Source organism: Pelmatolapia mariae, linkage group LG22 (assembly GCF_036321145.2).
Source record: "Pelmatolapia mariae isolate MD_Pm_ZW linkage group LG22, Pm_UMD_F_2, whole genome shotgun sequence".
NCBI lineage: Eukaryota > Metazoa > Chordata > Actinopteri > Cichliformes > Cichlidae > Pelmatolapia > Pelmatolapia mariae.
Genome location: NC_086245.2, coordinates 153,898 through 176,634, shown reverse-complemented (window position 1 = coordinate 176,634; position 22,737 = coordinate 153,898). Strand labels below are relative to the sequence as shown.

The 22,737-nt window shown below is 42.1% G+C and overlaps 2 protein-coding genes across 2 annotated transcripts in view; both read right to left on the bottom strand.

The window, feature by feature from the left end:
- Nucleotides 1-1,462: 1,462 nt before the first annotated feature.
- Nucleotides 1,463-14,936, bottom strand: LOC134619748 (uncharacterized). Its single transcript, XM_063465578.1, has 3 exons — nucleotides 14,353-14,936; nucleotides 13,863-13,968; nucleotides 1,463-7,815 (listed from the first exon to the last, which is right to left on the bottom strand). The coding sequence occupies exon 3, from the start codon at nucleotides 7,421-7,423 to the stop codon at nucleotides 3,257-3,259; it is 4,167 nt and encodes a 1,388-aa protein (XP_063321648.1). The 5' UTR covers nucleotides 7,424-7,815; nucleotides 13,863-13,968; nucleotides 14,353-14,936; the 3' UTR covers nucleotides 1,463-3,256.
- A 2,431-nt stretch (nucleotides 14,937-17,367) lies between these two features.
- The window catches only part of shisa7b (shisa family member 7), a 50,877-nt gene continuing 45,507 nt past the window's right edge, over nucleotides 17,368-22,737 (bottom strand). The window contains exon 10 of the mRNA XM_063465559.1: nucleotides 17,368-22,687. Coding sequence (XP_063321629.1) covers nucleotides 22,252-22,687 — 436 coding nt within the window. The 3' untranslated portion in view covers nucleotides 17,368-22,251. The remainder of the gene's footprint in view (nucleotides 22,688-22,737) is intronic.

The window sequence follows — 22,737 nt, the reverse complement described above, 5'->3', positions numbered from 1 at the left end:
CGGATCAGCAAAAAGTGTGAAACAACAGCTTGACTCCACTAATGTGTGATCTGAGTTTCATGAGGCGGTTCGAATCGAAATTATTTTCCCCTCATCCCTTCCTCCAACACTTGGGACTCAGCCATGTTTTAAAGGATATTTAAATGCTGCCATCTAGTGACTGGTTGTTGGTATTGCAACAACTTTAAAAAAAAAACCACCCCACTTCCCACTGGTGTTTTTTTAAGGGTTTACACCTAATAATTCATTCTAAGATTTTGTGACGTGCAGAGAATTTGAGAGCGGGAAGATCATCTGAGTGTGCATGAAAGAGCATACCTGTCTGCGTGTTTCGGGTGTATAAGGCTGGCTTTGTCACAGCTGTATGTGAGTCGGGCGCTCAGCTTGTGCCAGGCTGTTTTCATAGTGTTTTCTCACAGGCAGCATGAGAGAGAGACCACTTCACGGTCCCTGCAGGAAGAAAGTGTGGATAAAAATATCCTTAATCCTCTAACTGTCTAAAACAAACTTTGAGGGGATGGAAGGTTTTTTTTGTCTTTGTGCAAGAAACATGATGGACGCCCATTTAAGTCCTATGCTGGACCTTGACCGTGGGGTTAGGGTTATAGCTGAGAAGTTTAATGGCAACTGTGACATATTTATTGCTGGAAAAACAAACTTTAACAGCATGTTTTAAGTTGTGGAATATTACTCTAAAAGAAGAGGAAAGTTATTTTAGATATATTCACTTTCAGTTATGTAATTTCACTATTGCACATATGAAGTGTAATTTAAGATAAAATGCCATACCACAAAGCTTAAATAATCTCTCTGTTTCTTGAACAACCACAGTTACTAGATCTCAATCCAGCAGTACCTTTGGGATGTATTGGAACAGCAAATTCTCATTGTAGATGTGCAGCTAACAAATCTGCAGCAGCTGTGTGATGCTATCATGTTACTGTGGACAAAAAATCTCTTGAATGTTTCCTTGATGAATGTATGCCATGAAGAATTAAGGCAGTTCTGAAGGCAAAACAAGGGTCCAGCCCAGTACAGTAACAGTGCAACTAATGAAGTGGCTGCAGCGTGTATGTTTTCAGTTGTGGACTTCATGGTTCAAAGATGTGACTAATTAAAACACCATTGTCATGGTTTGGGAGGAAACCATGGCAATGAATGTCCTTTTTAATTTAATTTCTCATGTAACTAACCGTTTCCTCAATGCTATCTACATCTCTCCAACTTCATTTGGATTCAACTGCAGGTAAACTTGTTGAAAGATGTTGAAAGCTCAGTTTTATCAGTACAATGTTGTCATGTAAGGGAGATCAGTTAAGCATGTAAAATGATGCACTTTCCTTTATGCTCCATTTACTATTAAATTAACCAACATTTCAGGAACATTTAAAATATACATCCTATAACATGTCACTTAACTAAAAAGAGATGAGTGTATGAAACAGAAGATTTAAGACAACAATCAATGTTTCAGATTTTTTTTATTCGATTTGAGGGTTTTCAACAACTCACTTTTAGGCAATGAAAAGGATAGTAATTTAGTAATAATATTACATGTTTTAGTTTTACAGGTAAAAGAAAACACACATCTGGACAGGACCTAAGTAATGAACTATGTGTACACGCTTCTGTTACAAAAATGGGGCATCAAGTGTGGCAATGAGGGAGTAGGTAAAAGGGGGCTCAAGGAGGAGGGGGGAGGATATCACATCGATACATATACTCATCCCGCTGTTTTACAAAGACAGTCCCTGACTCGTTCCCTCCCACCCAAACATTAGCAACAATGATAAAAGAAATGATACTCGGTGTAAAAAACAGCAAATAATCAATATATAATAAAATATAATACGAATTGTACAGTACACTCCGGCTATTTCTCTTCTTCCTTTTCAAATCCTGAACACATTAACCGCTCCTGTTCTCACTCTCTGTTCATGCTTCTTCAAAAACATCATAAAGTAGTGTACATTAAAAACAAGATCAACACTTTGTTTGTCCCAACTGTCTCCCTTCAGTTTCTTTAGACAAACAAACCCTTTATTGTCCTAAGAAGCTCATTAAAAATGACTAAATAGTGTCACATCAGGATTTCTTTTTTCCATTAAAGATAAATTTATCTTGAGGGCAAATTTCATCTCAGTATAAAAAGAGAGTTCTTCCACGGGGGTAACAAATAAACACAGACCAAGAGACAGAGACGCTACTGTTTACCGGTGAATAATGTGAACGCAAACTAGAAATAAAAAAAAAATAGAGATGCACCGATATTTGGAGGGATATCAGTACACAAGAAGGCATTTACTGATATTTGTGTGTCGTGTTGCATTACTTTTGTGCTGGCTGAGTGTTTAAAAAAAAATAGTGGAACTTTATGCAAATCTCTGTTGGAAAAACAATTTGAAACTTTCCAAAGTGTAATAAATAAAAAAGTGATTGTATATCTAAAAACCACTTATTAAAAAAAAAACCCCAAAAAACTGAAGATGAACTACGCCACGGCTGTACTTTCCTCTATCGCCACAAGATGGTGCAGTGAGTCCGTGTAACCTGGCAACTTATTACAAACATCCACCCATCCCTCCACTTGAGAAAATATCAAAAGTTAACAACTGAAAACACCAACCGATAAAACTGTGCCCCCTGGTGGTCAAACCTGGCAGAACATAATTACAGGGGAAAAAATAAAAAATAAAAATCAACTTTTGTTTCATAGTTGAGCTGTGTAATAAATAAAAATAAGCACTAAAATATATAGGTATAAATCTGCATTTCTTTTGGTCAAATTGTTTAATATCGGTGCATCCCTACTACCGGAGATACATCCCCCTCTACAAAAGGCATCCAATCCACATTTATGCCCAAACACTGCTGACCGGGGATTTAAAACAAAAAACAGAAACATGATGGACAGGAAGCCGAATCTGTTTTTAATAACAGATGCTACTAAAGTCATGTGGTCTTGAGTTCCTTCACTTTTGGGGAAGAGGAAACAGCCTGTGATGGTGGTTCTGATTTTGGGCCTTTTGAAGTCCACTTTAATTTATCAACCACCGTTGCTGTGGTAAGTTAGGATTGTACACAGGAGGAAGGCTCGAGGTTATTACTGTAGTTACACTAAACCCCATACTTCCACCTTTTTTTTTCTTTTTTGTTAAAAACTTGCTAGCTCTTGCTTGCTTCTTGGATTATTTAAAAAAAATAAACATCAAAAACAATCTAATCTAAAAAAAAAAAAAAAAAAAAAAAAATTTGTTTACTGACTGTAGTCAGTCAGAACCGTTGATCTCTCAGGCTGGACCAGACCTGGGACTGGCAGTTGGACTGGTGAATGTTCATCATCTGACGATGGAGATCTCATCAGTCCCCAGGTCCCACCCCCACTGCTGGCGGTCGCCGCCCGGCAGGAGAACTTGTGGCGGGCGAGTAGCCGCGGGTTCCAAAAACTGTGTCGGCATTTGTGGCATTGGAATGCAGCTTGTTTAAGATGCTGGCCCCTGTGTTTCAAGGCTTTGTATAACGAACTGGTGCGCCTCCCACACACCTGGCACCGCAGACGGGCGTGGCGGCCTGAGTTCCTAGGTGGGTGCCTAATGGCGTGATGGACCAGCAGAGAACCCTGCTTGGCATACATGGTGCTTGGGCAGATGGGGCAGGGGAAGCGTTTGATGGGGACGTCCATTGATGTAAGCCCTGTGACCCTGACGGCGCCACCACACCATGACTTCACCTTCATTACACTGCCCTTTATCCTCAACTGTGCCAGGAGCTTTTTTTTGTTGAGCTGAGCCTGTAGTCTGCCCCGCTTCTTTCTCAGAATCATCAGCTTCCTGCGCGTGTCTTTACTCAGGGGCACGCCCACCAGCTTTCCGTCCCTCATGATGCTGTGGATCACTACTCGCCGTTTTTTCTTCCGGTGCTTTCTTGTCTGCCCATGACGCTTTTGGTAGTTTTTTGGGCGGTAGTAAAAAGGGTGCGGGTGTTGCTGCTGTTGTTGCTGTTGCTGCTGCTGCTGCTGCTGTTGTGGCGGGGGCGGCGGAGGAGGAGGTGGTGGTGGTGGTGGCGGCGGCGGCGGTTGTTGTTGTTGTTGTGGGTTTGGTTGCTGTCCGGATGTCCCCTGTGGCATGTGGGAGGAAGCAGCATAGTTGGGAGCTGAATTAGAATCGTAGAAGAGCGGGGAGTATCCAGAGGGTTGGTTCTGATTCACGCGCTGACCGTTGCGGTCAATGCCATGCTGAGACAGCTTGTGCCGCACTAAGCTGTTAGAATAAGCAAAGGCTTTGCCACACACTTCACAGCGAAAAGACTTCTCCAGCCCCACCCTGCCGCCATGGACAGTCTGCTGATGTGCTGTCAGGTGGAAATAGTGACGGAAGGATTTCCAGCAAACGGTGCAGGTGTAAAGCCTCTGTGATGGCGTGCCAGACGTTGGAGACTTTTCTCCTTGAGAGCAGGAGGAGAAGAAGTCAGAGTTCCCCGTGTTGGCGACTTGGCTGATGGCGGCAGCAGCACCTTTTATTCTCCTCCCCTGGTTGTCGATTTCTCCTCTTCTGTGCAGCTTCCCGTGTCTCACGAGGCTCTGAGCGTAGGCGAACATCTTCCCGCAAAGATTGCACTTGTAGTTCTTTTGACCCGAGTGTACAGTCAGATGCTTGGTAAGGTGGAAAGGCTCACGGAACGTCTTGCCACAGACGTCACACGCGTGAGGCTTTTCCCCTGTGTGGACACGGTTGTGGCGCCTCAGAGTCTCCGCCCTCCTGAAGCGTTTGCCACATATCTGACATCCGTACGGCCTTTCCGATCCGTCGCCTGGCGGTGCTGGGCTCCTCCTCCTCCTGACGATGGTGTTGGGATCCCTTTTCTCTCTGGGCTTCCGCGGCCTCCTGGGCTTTGTGTGCGGCTGGCTGGGGTGGGTCAGTGGCATGGTGGAACCATTCAGGGTGGAGGTGGATGACGGTCCACCTAGGTTACCAAACCCCAACCCCCCCAATAGGCCTCCAATGATATCCCTCCTCTCTCCTTCCCGGCTTTCTGTGTTTATATCGCACGAGGCGGCGGCTGCAGCAGCGATGGCTGACATTGCACTGCTGGTGACCTCATCTTCTGAATCATCCAATAGGGAAGAGAGTGGAAGGTGCGGCTGTTGTTGCTGTTGATGGTGGTGGTGATGTTGCTGACTTTGTGGGTGGGGGTGAAGAGTTGGGGCTAAAGGGGCCTTCCGGAGGGTCTGGCTGGTCATTTCATTGGCTAATGTGCTTTCTGAGGGATACAGAGATGAAGGCTGGGATCGTCTGTAGTCGTCGACACCGCTGCTGTTGTAGGACGACTGGCTCTGGTAGCGATTTCTGGAATAATCTGTTGCATATTTGTCACTGGCCATCGCTGCCCCATCACTTGAAATCCCTACGCCGTCACTTCTACTTTCCATTTTACTGCTGCTAGGGTTGGAAGATGCACTCCCTGCACTGCTGGCCCTGTTTTTTGAACTGCGTGGAGGTTTGCCACAAGCACCTGAAGCAGCATGGTTCAGGAGAGAGGTGCTCTCACGAAAACAACGCCCACACGCCGGGCAGCGGAAAGGTTTCTCGTCGTGGATCTTCTCATGTCTCGTAAGTGACTCTCGACGGTTGAAGGACTTTTGGCAGATGCTGCAGACAAAAGGCCGGTTTTCTGAGTGGGTGACACTGTGCTGGATGAGGTGACCTCTCTTTTTAAATCTCTTCCCACACTCGCCGCAGCAGAATATCCTCTCCGGGCTGGGAGAGTTACAGTCCGACTTCCTGCTTTGGCTTTCTGGCGTCAACCCATGGCTGCGGAGATGCCTTCGTAGGCTTGAAAGGTGGGTGAAGGTTTTACCACACTCACCACAGTGGTAAAGGGGTTCTGGTTCTGTCTGGCCTGATGAGATGCTGTTATGATTTTCTTGGGATTTGGACAGCTGTTGGTTTCCGTTGGCAACGAGCACAGAGGTGGGATTTGAGGAGGTGGGAACAGATGAGGAGGAGGACACAGTGGAGGATGACTGTTGCTGCTGCGAGGACGGGGAGAGGAGAGAGGAATGCTGCGGTTCACTTCCGATGCCACTTAGCCTGACGCCCCCAGACCCTCCTCCTCCTACGAGGCCCGATGAGGAGCTCTGACTGTGCCCACTCGAGCTGTTGTTGTGGCAGTTGCTAACACTACTGCTACTGTGACTGTGGCTGCTACTGTCCGTTTTCCTCTGGGGCAGATAACCCGCCATTGCCTTCTTTCTCCTGCTACCCCCACTCGATACTGACGTAGACGAGCTGTCTACAGACTTTGCTCCATCATCTTTAGAGAGGGACAGGTGCAGGGGCAGCGGGAGGGGGAGGCCAGCCTCTTGCTGCATTAGCGATGCTATCTGGTTAGAGGAGAGGACAGGAATGCCTTGGAAATCAAAACCGCCCAGTGGGGCCGGCTGCGGGGCTGGGTGAAGAGGGTGCGGGTGGTGAGTGTGGCTGTGTGGATGAGATAAGGCGTGTGGGGTGAGTTGCTGCTGTTGCTGCTGAGGCTGTGGAGCTGTGTGGCTGTGGGAGGAGTGGAGTGCAGGAGGAGCAGCCAGTGCTGAGTTTGACTCTGAGGTGCCTTGCCCGAGGCCCAAACCTAGGTGGTTGTGAGTGCCCTGCTGGACGAGAAACTGCTCTAGGCTGCTGCTGGTGGGAACACCAGACAGGAAGTACTGATTAGCAGCAAGCATGCAGCTGAACTGCTGGTGGAGACTGCGAGGATCGGACTGGCCAACTAAGGGGACCGCAGTGCTACCAGAGGGGTTGTTGGAGCCGGAAGCAGAGGTGGAGGGTGAGGGTGAGGAGGAAGAAGGGCCAGAGGAGGGCTGGGGCACAGAGAGACCTGGATGGAGCGGGGGAGGCGGGGGTGCAGGTGTGACAACGCCCCCAATGACTCCTGCGCTTCCTCCACTGCTGCTCCCACCAAAGTCGAAACGTCCCATCCCAGAGTGGAGCTGCTCCTGAGCCAGCGCTGCCTCAGCAGGGTGAAAAGGCCGCAGAAACTGGGGGTACCCCGACGAGGAGCTCCCGCTGCCACTGCTGCTGCTACTGCTGCTCATCTTACTCGACTTCCTGGAGCTGTGAGACGATGTGGACGACTGGCTCTGGTGGGAGATGGATGGAGGAGGAGCACTCATTTTGGCAAACAATGATGAGGAGTCTGCAAAAGCATTGCTCCGTGAGGTTTGGAGGGACCCAAGGCCGAGGCCCGACAAGAGGCTTCCAGATGTGTCACCACAGGGTTGGTGTTGTTGTTGCAGCTGCTGCTGGTGCTGCAGCTGCACTTGCTGTTGGTGGCTCAGTTGTCGTTCTAATCCAAGGCCTTTGAACTGGTGGGCTTGGTGTCCACTTAGCATTTCTAAAATGTCCATGGGGTACTTGCTGAACTGGAACATCTCCCAATGCAGCTGTGACAATGCACTCAGGGGTGGCACAACCCGTTTGCAGCTGCTGGAAACAGCAGTGAGCCCTTATCAAACCTCCGGCGGTCTGATTTTCACAGGTAGTCCTGCTAACGTCCAACAGGCCACGATAATCCACCGAGAGCCTGATTTTCCTCACATGAATGTGTCGCTAAAGAGCGAAGCGTCAAATGCTTCTTTTAAAAAAAAAGAAAAAAAAATGTCATAAATATACTAAACTATAATAAAAAAGAAAACAGAGTCTGTAGTGTTTCTTTAGAATGTTCCATAGCAGTCCCATAAAGTGGAGTGTGTCCGTTATTTCTGTGCAGGCTGAACCATTGTTTCACTGGCCTTCCATCCAGTCGAGGAGATCTTCGAGGAGCCTGAACAAAAACAAACAAAAAGAATAATGTCAGTAATTCTGTATAAATTAAACAACAACAGCATATTGTTTTTCCTGCCCTCAGTGCCTCTCCCTTAGCAATTACAGTGTGGAACTTGATACAGCTAGGACAAACAAATTTTTGCAGGTATCAGTCTTTTGCTTCAGTACTGATTATTTGCACTCATGTTACCCTGATGATAGTTTTTTGGCAGTGAAGAGATGACCTGTTCGTTTCTGTAGCTCTAGTTTTTAGTGTTTTTAGAAAAGCAGAGTGATTTTACTGTGTAAAAACCGGGTCACTGCCTTCCTGCTTTATCCACTCAAGAGGATCAAAGTAGCTGTTCTACAATTATTTTTGCACAACTCTGGAAATCTTGGAAAGCGTACTGCATTCAATGTTTATTCAACCAGGTAAACTTTTCTTCAGCTGGTTTTCTAATATCATCCAGCTCGAACCCAGTGAACCTAATGCTCCACAGCTGCTGTAAATTCGAGTTTCTCGGGAGATGATTTCCTTTAAATCCTTGTTGTGGCCAAGCTGTGAAACCAGATTGTAATTTGTTTCTGTTGTAGTGTGAGAAAGCAGTTCCAATCACAGTGTTTAGTTAAAAAAAAAAAAATCATTACTGGCAGGCGGATAAGCGATAAGCCAAACATGGAAATCCAGAGAAATAAATGTAAGCAGGATAGAAATCATCAATCCTCAATGGTTCCTGTCTGTGTTGCAGATAAACATAACAGTCAAATAATCAGCATTACAACTTAAATCAGAGAGGAAATGAACAAGAAGCCATTTTGATTTCTGACCATTCCAATTATTTATCAATCAAGAACTCAAAGCCTTTGTCTGGTTGAAGCAGAGTCTTCTCTATTTGAGCTAAATATAAAAATAAAAATATGGCACATTTGGAGAGATCACGTAGACAATGAGTCACATAATTCCCTCTTCAAACTTTAAGACCTAAACATTTTCACAGAACAAGAGCAAATTCGTTGCAGTTGGTACCAGAAGTAAATGTGCTTACATGTTCCAAAACATCACTTGTGGGTCAACAGGAGCTGATTATGAGCGTTTTGTTTCAGAAATCAATTCTTATGTGACTTGACTGCTTCAATTCCTGTTGATGATGTACTTTTAAAAGTTTCTCAGTCTTGCATCTCTTTCCTGTACTTTTCATTTTGGAGCCTCAGCGTTGTTAACTTCTACTTCCTCTCTCTTCTGTTTGTGACAGTGTAAGTATGTGTGTTAAGAGAAAACGTAATACAAAAACCCTTAAAACCGTAATATGAAATAATAATTCTGCCTAGACACAGTAATATTTACTTCAATCAAATATTAGGACATATTCCAGTTATGTGTGTCAGCCTGTAACTTTTTTAAATAAAATTTAATACTATAAGAGGAACCGTACCATTTCGCAATTTAGAGACACCAGTGAGAATTCACTGGGAATTCAGAGATGGCTCCTGTCCACCTCTTGCTGGATAAAATGACTTCCAGCACATACAAATGCACACACAAAATCTCTCTCTCTCTCTCTCTCTCTCTCTCTCTCTCTCTCTCTCTCTCTCTCTCTCTCTCTCTCTCTCCCTCCCTCCCTCCCTCCCTCCCTCCCTCCCTCCCTCCCTCTGGAGTGACGTGATACTGTAAACTCTAAGTACTGTACGATTCAGACTAGAACTACTCCATTATAGCAAAAATTGCAATCCTAATTATTTTGTGACATTATTTAGTGTGCTTTGTGTCTTGTTAAAGCGGATTTCCTCTCACATTAAATACAACTCAAAATGAAAACATATACAACAAGATATGAAGGTAGGTGAAGACAGTGTTGTCCGATAGGTTATGCCCAGGCTAGTGAGCATTTTTGATTGTGAAATCTGTCTGGCAAGGACGACTGCCAGTCCTTGTAGACCCAGAGCTGTGGGATGTTTGTGGGTTCAAACAGGGAGTGAAGAGAGGCCCAGGCACCACTGAACTCTAGAAATTTGCATGGAAGCCACAGGGATAGAAACAGAGAGCCGAAGTCAATAATCTAACAACATTTCCATGAGCAGACTGGATTAGAGACCCTTGGAGACAAAGGCATCTGCAAAGAAGAGTCAAAGGTCCTTCCACAGCCCCACCTTCAGAAAGCTTTTACAACTTTCACTTCTTCTAGATGGATTTAGTTTCCATCATATCTTAGTTCACTCTGATCTAAACTGTGAGTGAGTTTGAGGTTTTAGGGTGGGCACTGATGCAAAAAGGTGGGTGGGGGGCTTGATTTACAACAAGGGAGAAGGAGAGATAAGTACTGAAAAATGAACACAAACACTGAAAATGAACCAAGCAAGCACTTGTCTGATATTTGAATTTTGCATGTGGAACATGACAGCCTAAAAGAAGCACGTGACTTGAAGTAAATTACAGCAAATAAATCAATAACCTACTGATATGCTTTCCTTTAAAAAGGAGAAAACACATTTTAGCTCCATAAAAACAAAGGAAGAGGACAAAGTGCACTCGCTCATATTCATTTATCTCAAAAAACACAAATGAAACTATTTGAGGCTGTATCGTTTGAAACACCAGTTTTCTTCATTCTTCAACTTAATACTGCCAAAAACATCAGCAAAATGACACTCCTGTCATAATCTAACGATAATGACACCCTCTTTAATTTAACTAATGATGCTTCTCGCTTTCACTGCGTGCAACAACCCGCCATCATTTCAACCTCTCCAAAACATCAGCCTAAATAATTCAAGTCGCTACTTCTCCTGTGTCAGCATTGCAGTTTCTGTCCGATACTTCGTTTTGTTTTTGGGGGGGGGGGGGGTTGTTTTTTTTTTTAACTAGGGTCAAATCTGCTTTTATTTCTGACCTTTTTCTAGCTCTGCAGTGAGCGCTCGACGTGAATGAGACTCCCCTGAGACAGAAACCACAGAAGCCGAATGTCTTTATATGCGCTGTCACATCTGTGTACAGTCAGATATAAAACCAGGAAGGATTTTGTATGTTGTCTGTACAGACAAAGCATAATGATCATGCATTCAGTTTAGCTGCATGCAAATTGTGAAATTAAGAAAACAGTCATTAAGTAATAGGGTAGTGAGAGTTAAAAGCATCTAAGCCAAAAAAAAAAAGCACCGACACAGGTCTGCTCGATTAAAGCAAAAGGGGGGGGGGGGGGGGGGGGGTTGTTCTCACAGCTAAGGAACACATAACAAAGCTCTAATTCCAATCCCATGCCAGTTCACATAAAGCCTAGAATGCACAACAAATACGATGGAATTCAAAAACATGCTCAATGTATTTACAACAGTGGAAAATATCACACAAAGCATCATTTCCAAATGCTCTGCGTCTCCAGCCAGGCTACAAACAATAATGAGACTTATTAGTAAAATAAATCTAATTTTGGTCCTTAAAATGTTTTTGGTAGCGATCACTTTCCCAAAGGGAGGCTCTTTGTTAAACCCTAATCTTGCCTCCCCACCCAAACAGAAACTGGGCTGATGGTCTTTGGGTTTCTGTGTTCAGCACAACATATGAAGATTACCCAGCTGCAAGCTATCCAAATGATAGCAATGTAAAAAACTAGAGCAATTCAACCCTGGGTTGCAGACAAGAGTATACAGTTGTTTTGGTCTTTACCATCATTTCAGTGATATATCATTGCAGGAGCTCAGATTCACAGTTTATACAAAGGGAGATGCTGCAACAGTTTGAAAAGATGAGACTATCCGGTTAAAACTAAATACATAACTAAAATAGTAAATCCAGCAAGTGTTGCTTGTCAGTATAAATTGTGATGAAACTGTTGTAACAACAGTTGGTGTGCAGCACAACCAATGCAGTGTCCATAAACCAGGTATAAGTGTGTGCCATTTCTTTTTGAAAACTGTAATTGGGTGGCTATAAAGTGTCGGCATGCATTTCAGCCACTTGCACGCTCAATTTGATTTTTACTGTCACCCCACTCAGTATCCAGCCAGAGGCAAGGGTCGGAGTTGAGAATGTTCCTGGTAACTAATTTACTAGTCATATAAATGACAGAAACAAGGGACAGATGTCTAAGTGAGCTGCAACCGCAATGGTGTCGTAAATAAAATAATATGTTTAACCAACTAGTATTTTGGGCTCCAACTAGCAACAGCAGCAATGTTTAAATGTCTAGTTGACTAGACATTTAACGTCTAGTTGCGCACACTGACCATTAACAAAACATAAGTCCTATTTTATCCATTTATGGAAAATAACGGGCACTCGGGGCAGGGATAGCTCAGTAGGTAGAGTGGTGGCCCCATGATCGGAAGGTCGAGGGTTCGAATCCACTGAATGGCTACCCTGAGGTACCGTCCCTACACACTGCTCCCCCAAAATAAATAAAGATTTCTAAATCCACATTAGCTTATAGTGTTCATTAGTCAATTTATATTTTGTTCAAAATAAAAACCAACCTCTGGTTAATAGGAGCAGAGAATATACCATTTTCTTTCACACTTTAACTATGCACACAGGTGGTTTGATGAAGGACTTTTACATTCATAAGGACAAGCTCTTACTGAATGTAAGAACTTGAGCAACATGCTTTAGTGGCTCCACTCAATCAGTTATGTTACACTAAAATATCTTAAAAACTGCCTTTATCTGAGGTGAATACCATGAAGCAAGTTTCAACGTAGTCAGGATTTCTCTGTTATTTGGTTCAACAACAGCTAAAACCCAGGTCAGAGATAACAGGTATCCCACTGGTGGTTATCAGATTTGTCTGTCAACACAGGCTTTCCAGGCTCTGTGCACTTGTGGTGGACGCTCATGTCACTCTTGTTCTGCACAAAACTCAGAGGAATATACAATAGAGAGCTATATACAATGTAAAGCATAAAATGGCATAATGGTGCTGCAAAAAAAATGCAACAGCAACCACAACACCAGAAAATCTTAAAATTTGTGAACTGGTAAAGTTAAATATTTATCTCCAGAAAAGTAAAACAGACTTGGTGGAAGATTAGGATAAAAAAAAAATCATATTTACATGTTTTCTGCTTCACTGGGTCAATACATGCAAATTCCCGTGACAATGCAAAGTAGACTGCACTGCTTTGTCTATCATTAGGTGGCATTACTAAGGAAGAGTTCAACTGAGTGTATTTATTACCAATAATGTCTGCTGAAGGAAAGCATTTAGAGAATGTCTTCTGGAAAATATCATCACAACATCTCACAGCAGGAGCTGTCATTAAAAGGTTAATTTTGTCATCCAGCAGCCCCAAAACCACAATACTTGTAATGAGGTAAGAAACAGCAGCAATAGCAGCAATTTAAGCCATTTTTAATGTTTAAAATTTAACGGGTTTTTTTTGTTTGTTTTTTTGTTTGTTTGTTTTTACTTCTTAAGTCTTGTCTCCCTTTATACCAAATTAAACAAAAATTCAAGCAAATAGATTAACATTAGATATTGAACAAAAATATGCAGCCAAAGTACACTTGTGTTAGGAGGTAAAAGGAAAGATGGTGGATAGAAAAAAAGAGGCATTAAAAAAAATCCAGGTCCAGTTATTCATAATGGATATAAACAAGTAATAAAAAGCCTTATTACAGTGGGACAGAGTTCCCGTGTGCAATATTGTTTCTTTCCACGAGCATCAGTTGTTTGAAGGACACTAGGAGCTGCTACTGCCTTTAAAAAAATTTTTTTTTTTTTACTTTTTCATTATGGAGAAATTTGCAACGTTAAGTACCAGGGAGGCTAGCATCCTAATATTTTTATGAAACCTATTTTATTAAATGTCATGGCAGCAAACACTTTGTTTTTAAGATTTAAATCCAGTTATAGGAAATAAATCGCTGCAGAAAGGCGTAATTATTCTAAGTTGCAAACCGAGCACCAGAATTTGCACCAAAAAAAGCATGCAAAGATTATTCAGATTTTTGCAGAGTTTAACATTACTTAGATCTCCTTTAACGCATCAATTTTTAATGTAGCTGACACAAGAAGAATAAGACTATAGAGCCTTAATTGGGAGCAGGGTGACTGCATGCTGCTTGCATCTTACCGGCTGATCCACAGGTCTGTATCTGGAGCACCCTGCTGGCTGGACCACGGCGCTGAATGAGGGGGGAGGACAGTCCGGGGACAACCGGTGACTTCAGGTCCACAATCTGGAATAGATGAACCGATGACCGAGTGGGTCAGACTGATGGAAATAATCGTTTCCAGCCACTCGCCAGACTCTGCTAGCATCCGTCAATCCCTCAGCTAGCTAACTAGTGATCCTGCTCTAATCGTTAAAAAACAACAACATTGTCTCGCTGTTTTACTCGCACTTTAACATATACATAGTTAAATTAATTTTTAATTACGATAGTTATAATTATTTAAAAAACACTACTAAAAGTAGGTAGGTTAAGGTGATGCTAAATGAGGTCCCCTGGTTGTCTAGCCAACAGCTAGCAATGCTAAAGCTTAGCTCGGACCGTTAGCTCGGCAGCTAGCTCGTTAGCCGACACAGTCCTGCTGGGAACGGCTTTTGTTTTTGTTTTTACCTCGTAGCATGCGACGTCTGGGTGCGAAAAAACAGGCTCAGAATCAAGGAAGTAAAAATGTGAACACATGAAGGTGGCTGTGCACCGCGAGAACGGGGTCCTTAAAGCCTGTCAGCTGGGCCTTTTTCTTCATCCAGGGAAAAGCGGAGTGAGAGGCCTGGCTCTCCATCGGCCCGGGAGGGCTGCTTTTCTCTCGCTAACAAAAACTGTTTCCGCTGGCCTGCCCCGATAAGTCCATTGTCTGTGTGACAGTAGAGTCATGCAGCTGGAGTGGCTCACTGCTCCTCTTCCCTCACACGGAGCCTTTGTTTTGTTCCCGTCGTGTTATTCCCTCTTTTCTCCCCGGCTGGTTGCTCTCCGCCCCGTGTCAGCTTTAGGTGTCCCCCCCTCTGTAGACGACGGCTCCTCGGATGCTCCTGGCCTTAAAATGGTTGTTTCCTGTCTGCATAATGGTTCCGGGTAGAGCCAGGCGCAGGTTTTAGTCTGTCCGGCCGCGACCGCATCCAGCACACCGCCGCCACCACGCTCACATCCACCTCTTGCCCAAAATCCGTATCCTATCCAGCATGATGCTCAAGAATAAATAAAGCGCGCGCGTGTGTATGTGAGAGCGAGAGCGTTCATGTACGTGCGCGTGCATGCATACACTTTACACTCCATTAAAAAAACTGCCTTCAAACACCGTAAGCCATCAAGTCCCTTGCGTGTCACTGTGTGTGTGAATGTGTGCGTTTTCACACCAAGTGTGTGAAATGTTAATTAGTCAATTAAAGATATCATTAGGGTGCATGCTGCATAACATTACAACGTGTGTGTGTGTGCGCGCGTCATGGAAGTGCTGCTGTGTGCCTGGTGCCTCATTTGCATTCAATTAAAGTTATTATTATAGTGTATTATTCTTGCCTATTGCTGCCTGTGTGGGTGTGTTTGACTGTGTGTTTACTCTGCTGCGCTGCTCATGTTGTGGGCACATGGATTTGTTTGCACACTCACATTGTGGGCAAGGGTGTAGGTTTGATTTAGAAAGCAGCTGAAGGAAGTCAAACGGTACTCGCCTTAAATATTCAGAAAACTTTCCTGAGGTTTCTTGCGAATCTGCATCTGTAAAAGGGGCGTGATTATCAATATTTTGTTTTTGTCACCTGGTTGCTATTGTATTTGTTTGTTTATGGTGAAACCATGTTGTAAAAGTGTTTTTTGCGTGAAAAAAAAGAAGGTGTAGCAAGTTAAAGCTTCAGCTTGCATCTTTTCAGTCAGTAATCCGTTTTTCCCCCCGTTTAATTCAGTTCTTGGTGTGTGATTACATCAGGAATCGACTCTGAGACACTTCTTTTTTGGACTGGTGATGGACAGGTCTGGTCAGATGAGGTCAGACAGCAGTCTTCATGGACTATGATGTTCACAGATTATGATTACAACCAATTTACACAATGTGGCAACACTGTAAAGAAGAATGGGCTAATATTCCTCCAAAACGATGTGGCAGACTCATAAATCCAATCAAAATCATTGCTGCTGAAGGTGGTTCTACAAGCTCTTGAATTGTGAGGTGAACATAGTTTTTCACACGGCTGCAGAGAGTCCTGTGAAAACTTTCTAACTCACATGACTATATTTATCAAGTTCATTTTTATATTTTAGTCTGTTTCCAGATTAATTCCTTATTTATAAATAAAGGCATTATTGCATAGTTTTAATATTCATATTAATACTTAAAGAAATGCTTTATTACCCTTTCTGTGACCCTTGTGGTCCTCTACAGAAAGGATCTCTAAACGCCAGTCACTATTGAATAGATTCATAAGTCAGCAGTTTTATATGGTAGTGCCCATTTACACCATATTTTTCATCACCTTTGCACAATAGGAAGGGATTAATGCTTTGTCCAACTGTATATAAATACATATACTGTTACTCATGGGTCAGTCATTTCAAACTTAGACTGTGCATCCAAACTTTGTTTAAATTCTGTCAGTGTAAACACTACATACATGTTTAAAAGTGCAGTACATAGTGGCCTCTAGATGCATGGTTGGAAACCACAGTCAAATAAATACCCATCATAAAATCACCCTTTGCATGTGAATAGGAGAACCAGTGTTAGTGGGTGAAACTGCTGAAGGCAGTCCATAGATTCAGTGTTTGCTTTACTTTAGACACAAAGGACACTGTATGGAAAATGTTTTGTAAGTGTGCTGGTATATTAGGGTTCATTGTAACTTTATTAAAACTTAATAAAATAAACACATAATTGTGAATATTTTATTTCTACTTGTAGAGCCTCTTGAATTCTACACAGTAGACCTTTAATGAAGACTGGATGAGATTATTTAAGGTTTTAATATTCCATATAAAAGGGAAAATGTACTGTGTCCAAACTATTATATAGAACTTGTTTGGCTCTTTTTTTCCTTAATTTCACACTGTAAGTTATATTCAGAATGTTAAAATGTGGCTTTAATAGAGAGCCCCTCAATGTAGGTTGAAAGAAGACATGCCATAGAAATAAGGGTGTAGGTTTGATTTAGGTAGAAGAGAAGATATGCCATAGCCTGTGTCAGCTATATATCAGTTATAGATGGCCCTTGAAAAATGCACCCAAAATGTGTTTTTTGAAGTTTTCCTTAACAATTTAAATATCCATGTATGTAGATAGTTGATGTAAAATTGATTTGTAACTTTTAGCAGAGTTCAAATGCATTTTTGTGGAGTTTTTTTCTTAACCCTGAACATCTCATGTCGATGTCTCCATACTTAGGAATTTATGAAGGGTCAATAATTCTGGAAAAAAAAAAGGGGGAAATTTTCATTCCAACTTCATTTATTCAGAAGGCCTGTGACTCTGGGAGAAAAAGAAAAAGGGAAAAAAATTACTAAAATCTACTAAAAAAAATTTGTAAAAAGCAGAGGGAGTCAGGATCAACATTAAATATATTAATAAAAATTTCTAAACATAAAAATGTGACCTAAATATTAAAAAAGTAATATTTAATCACACCACACAGAAAAACAAAGTTTAGTGGTATTTAATTTTATTGTTATTATCAATTAAACAGTATGATTTCTACAAACGCAAGAATTGATCACCAATAACAAAAGGGTTGCACATCTGTGAGACCTTTGTCTGGATATTCTTGGAAATAGACATGTAAGGGGATGTAATAAATAAATGTATTATACAATTTGAGGTATGCAGAGTAGCTTCGAGAATACAAATATGCCCATGCCTCCCAACACCCCCCCCAGTGGTTAAAACGCACACACTCACACACACACACACACACACACACACACACACACACACACACACACACACACCCAAGCACACAAACGCACACATACAGGCACACAGTTTTATCAGGGGACCAATTAACTGAACATGGATTATAACATCTGCATCAGACTTTTGAAGGTATGAGGAAAAGTGAGCGAGACATTAAAAATATAACTGAATTCCCACGTCATTTACATCCACCCTCCCTTCTTATTTTGCGCCTCGTGCTCTTTTATGGTTCTAAAATCAGCCAAAGTCAGGTCACTTTACATTCTGCTCCACATCGGCAACAACTGCTCTCCACAGAAAAAAAACCTTTAAATGCAATTAGCGTTCTCCTCTTTTGGCCGTATTGCAGCTTTAAAAAAGCTGCTTTTTATACCTTCTGTGCCTTTAAAATTTTCTCAGATGAAAACATTTCTTTTAAAAAAGAAACAGCTTTTGTGGACATATATTAAAGGTACTTTTTGTAATTACCCTAGTGGGCGACGTCCCGGTGGTTACGTCTGATAATTTTGGACCTATTTTTTGATCAAGACAAGGCAGTCGAACTGTTGGTTGGTCATAAGTAAAAATGTGCTGTTTTTGACTTACCAGGTTAAATAAAGGTAAGACTATTTGCACCCCATTCCAACTTCACTTGATGTCTCTTCCACACAAACAGTGCATGTTTTATATATAAAGTCACAGTGGCTGTTTCTTCACATTTCTTTTTCATAGTTTTGTTCATTTTGTAACGAATTTTTAAACATCAAAGTTTACAAAAAGTACCTTTAAATTCAAATTTCAGTGACACAAACTTAAACACCAATAAATTAAAGCACTCAGCTTCTATTAAAACACCAAAACCTGACACAATATAAGCCTTCAGTAAGTTACATTTTCAAATGTCTGAAAAGTCCTCACTTTGATGAACATAGCTTGACAAGAAAAGCTAACTGAATAATGTCCCTTTAAAAAAATGAATTTTTAAAAGAATGACAGGCTTTGAAAATGTCATTACAGCTTGATATGAACACGCAGTGACTCGAGTGCTGAAGACGTACCCCGAGTTTGGTCCAAAAAAAAGAAGAAAAATAAATAATAATGAGGTTCAGCATTCCTAAGAAGATTAAGAAGACACAGAAAGTTACACGCACGGGCACACAAACTGAAACAGACGCATGTACATGTACGCACATACACGCCGTGACATCATAAGTCAGCACTATGACATCACCAACACTGGCTTCTGACACCGTCATGCGTTTCTTCTTTTCTCTATGATTGCATCAGCTCTTTTTTGTTCTCGTGAATACAAAGGGTTTTTCTTCTTCTATTCTTTTTTTTTTTAATTCCACTAGAAAGTTTTTAATACTGAAAATCCAGGATTATACATTAAAACTCACAGAGATTAAAAAAATAAATACATGTTTAAGTAGAAGAGAAAGAAAGAGAGCTCATGATGATAGCGTTCATAGTGTCATTGAGGGGGAACTTCTACATAAACCATTAACACGTGAGCACATGTATTAAAACACTAAAAATGGCTGGCAGGAAGCTTCACACAGTAATCAATCATGTCTGTCTTTATCGAAATACAACTCGAGAGTTGAACCTTAAACAAGGCCTCTCTTGAAACCCCAGAAAGGGTAAATCCAGCCAGCGTGGCCAGAAGGTCCATCTCACAGCCAGAAAACCAAAAAAATGTACAAAATATGACATCATTATGGTCAACGCTTCTCCTGCAGCTTTTTAAAATGGTTATGTGTCTTTACATGGCACACAAAAGTTCTTTTGCTTTGCACAATTTCCTTGCATTTTAATTTTTTTTCTCTCTACACAAGAAGAATAAAAATAAAAAAATCTGTGAAAAATATGCACGAGCATGCCTCCCGACTCACAGGAAAAAATGAAAATGAGAAGCAGAGACTGTACAGAGCATAGACACACAAAGATAATTCATTTTAGCCCTTGGTGTGAAGTGTCCATTGTCCCCCCCCCCACCGCCTCAAACCCATTTGCCACCCTTCCCCTTCGTACGAGGTGAGCAGCTGAACTTGCAGGAAAACGTGTGGTGCTGTACACGTACAGGAGGGTTGGTTTAATACCAATCGGCTGCAGAAACAAAACCCTCGACCCCTCTACAAGCTTGCAATGAAAAGTTTTGAACAGTTCAGGGTTTCCGCCAGAAAAGTTGTCGACCCCAGCCACCATTTAATATTGCTGATGTTGCACCATCAATCCGCGATAGCAGAAACATTTTGGCCATTTTGTTGAGCGATAACAAAACAACCCTGTTTCTGGATCCAAATGTAAAATTAATGGTGTTAAAATGGGATTTTTGGCTTTTGAAAATGATTGCAGCTCCATCTGAAATCTTAATAACTGCCATCCAAAATCACTTTACCAAAAATCAGAAACTATTTTTCAACAAAGTGCCTTTTTATTCTCCAAAGCTAGCTATCCTAGCCATGAGCTAACGGTGTCTCAGACACAAAATATATAGCGTGCCGACTAAGATTTCAGTGTAAGCAGTCAACTTAGGCTTAGGACTTTTTACATTTTTCATAACCTTGTGTCATGGATGAGGCTCAGATGTTATCTTAGGTGAGGTGCGTTCCATTTTTATTATCTTCTTCCTGTCAATGAAATCATAGGGAACATAAAAGATGGACTTGGCTTCCTGGTCTGATTCAATGAAGACATTTGTCTCAGCGAGAAACCTCAACTTGGACTTTATATTAGTTTGTTTTAGACTAAACATAGCTCTATATGGCAAATGGCACCAGGTATATGTCAACTAGCTTAGCTTCACTTGACAAGATCAACTAACTTAATGCTAACTCCAGCTTAGTAAACCTTCTTTTTCATGATTGCTGGAATGTTAAACTTTACTGGGAGAACAAGCGCGCAGATCCTTTTATTCAAGCTTGGAATTTTTTAACTCTCAAAGTTTCCTCAATGACTCTTTGCTTTTGGGACCCAGAAATGCCCAGTGATGTCAGACTTAATATGCAGTTAGCTCTCACTTTATATCTCTGGATACAAATTGAGTGACAAAAAAAGTTTTTTCCCCACTTTACTGTGCTATACCACCCACAGAGCCCACAATATGGTTATAGTTGTTCACTTATGGCTAGTAATCATGTAGTTTACTGTCATTTGTAAATAGCAGATGTCCACCAAAGCTAATGCTTTAAGTTTAACATTGTTTTTTATTTTCTTTTTTAAATTATTGTACTATTAGCTGATCTGAAAAATGGGTAACAATAACACCAGGATAATAAGATACATTAGCTAACGTTACAAATGTAGCTTTTATTTAAAAAAGTGTGAGAGGTGGTCAATTAAAAAGCTGCTAAGTCTGTGGTAGACTGGCGGAAACCCTACAGTTGCTGAAGAATGTTTGGTCAGTCAGTCAATGTATGAGATTGGCTCAGTTCAAAACTTTCTTAGCCTACGAATTACACAATGTTTCATAGATGATATACACCCACTAGATTTCACTGTACAAGAGCATAGTTAGCTAAAATCATACTGCAAAGTGGACTTCACTTGTAAAGCCCGGTCACACCAGAAACACAGGCGAACATCTGGATTCAAAATGTTTTAGAAGTAGCAACTCGAGACACGGTTAGATAACTGCTAACACATTCACAATAGCTCCTCAACCTTCTTTATTTTTATCCTTCCCTTTATCATTAACTGGCACTTAGTTCTTGGGAGTTTTCGTGAAATGCTGGTGTGACTGGGCCTTTATGGCAGCGCTTTGACTTGCTTTTTGTCTCTAAATGGCTCATTTTATTTATTTATCTTTAGCTTGAGTGAATCGAGCTATAAAGAAATCAAATGAGAGTTAACTGCTGCATTATTTCAGCAGTTTTACTTTGATAGTCCAATCACGACTAGAGAAAGAAATGACAGACTGATCACATGACCAGTCTTTACATTACAAAGTGGCTGGCTAAAGGATAAATATGTTTTCAACTAAGTATACACAAAATCCTACAGGGCTCAGTTATGCTAATATTATTGTTATTAGTAGTAGTAGTAATAGTATCAGGTTAATTTCATACAAAAGCAACTTGTTTGGTTTTAAATACTTGTATAAATACACTGACAAGCAAACCCGTCTGCCTCTGCCTCGGCGCTCTGACATCCACAGTGGATTCAAAGATGGATGAATTTCTGTCGGAGCACTCGAGGACTCAGAGGACAGCACAACAAAACTCAAGGACAATTCAACAAATTTGACTCAGTGGATATCCTTCAATAAAAGTCACAGCGAATACCCAGCAGCCTTTAACTGCTTTTTTCTTTTCTTTTTTTTTTGCTCTTTACTTGGGCATTTGTCTTCTCTTCACAAAGAATAGGTGAAATTTCTCTTTTCCAATACACAAGTGACAAAGAGAGAATCAATTGGCTTTACTCACTAATGTTGCCATCCACCACTTTTTTTTTTATGAAGGGGGCTGTGTGCAGCTGAGAGCAGCCCCGTGAGGGAGCCAGCTGATACCAAACCACTTGCTTGTTTCTTTGCCATTTCCTGCTCATATCTTCACACTAAACACCTCGCTGCTTCCCTCTATTCATCTGGTCTTCAGCTTCTTTTCATCTGCACCTCTTCTCCACCACTCTTCCTCTCACACTGTCACCTCATTCTTACTCCCAGTCCGGAGTCCCTGGCCTCCACCTCCTCCGGGGATGAAGTGCAGCTGTTCAATCGTGTTCTGCCTCTTGCTGGCGAAAGCCATACGTCGGGCGTTGGGGTGGCCTCCACCTGTCCCGCCGTGGGAGTCCCAGCCACCGTGCATGCCCATGCCGGACATGGTCGTGGTGCTGCGGTCGTGCTCGTGGCCTGATGTGGGGTGGGAGTTCATCTTGATCATGTGGTGGCGATCCATGGATGGCGTGACACAAATGTTCTGCTGTGACTGAGCCTTCTGGTGGTGGCTGAGCCGGCCCATGGTGGGAACCATCCCGGTTCCTCCCCCTCGCTCACTCGTTCCCGGCAGCAGACCCATCGTCATCAGCCGGTCCTCCAGACGGTCAGGGGAGACCAGGAGCCGCTCATGGGACCTGGAAACACAGACTTATTGTCAGTGTCATAAAAGTATTACAATATTTGC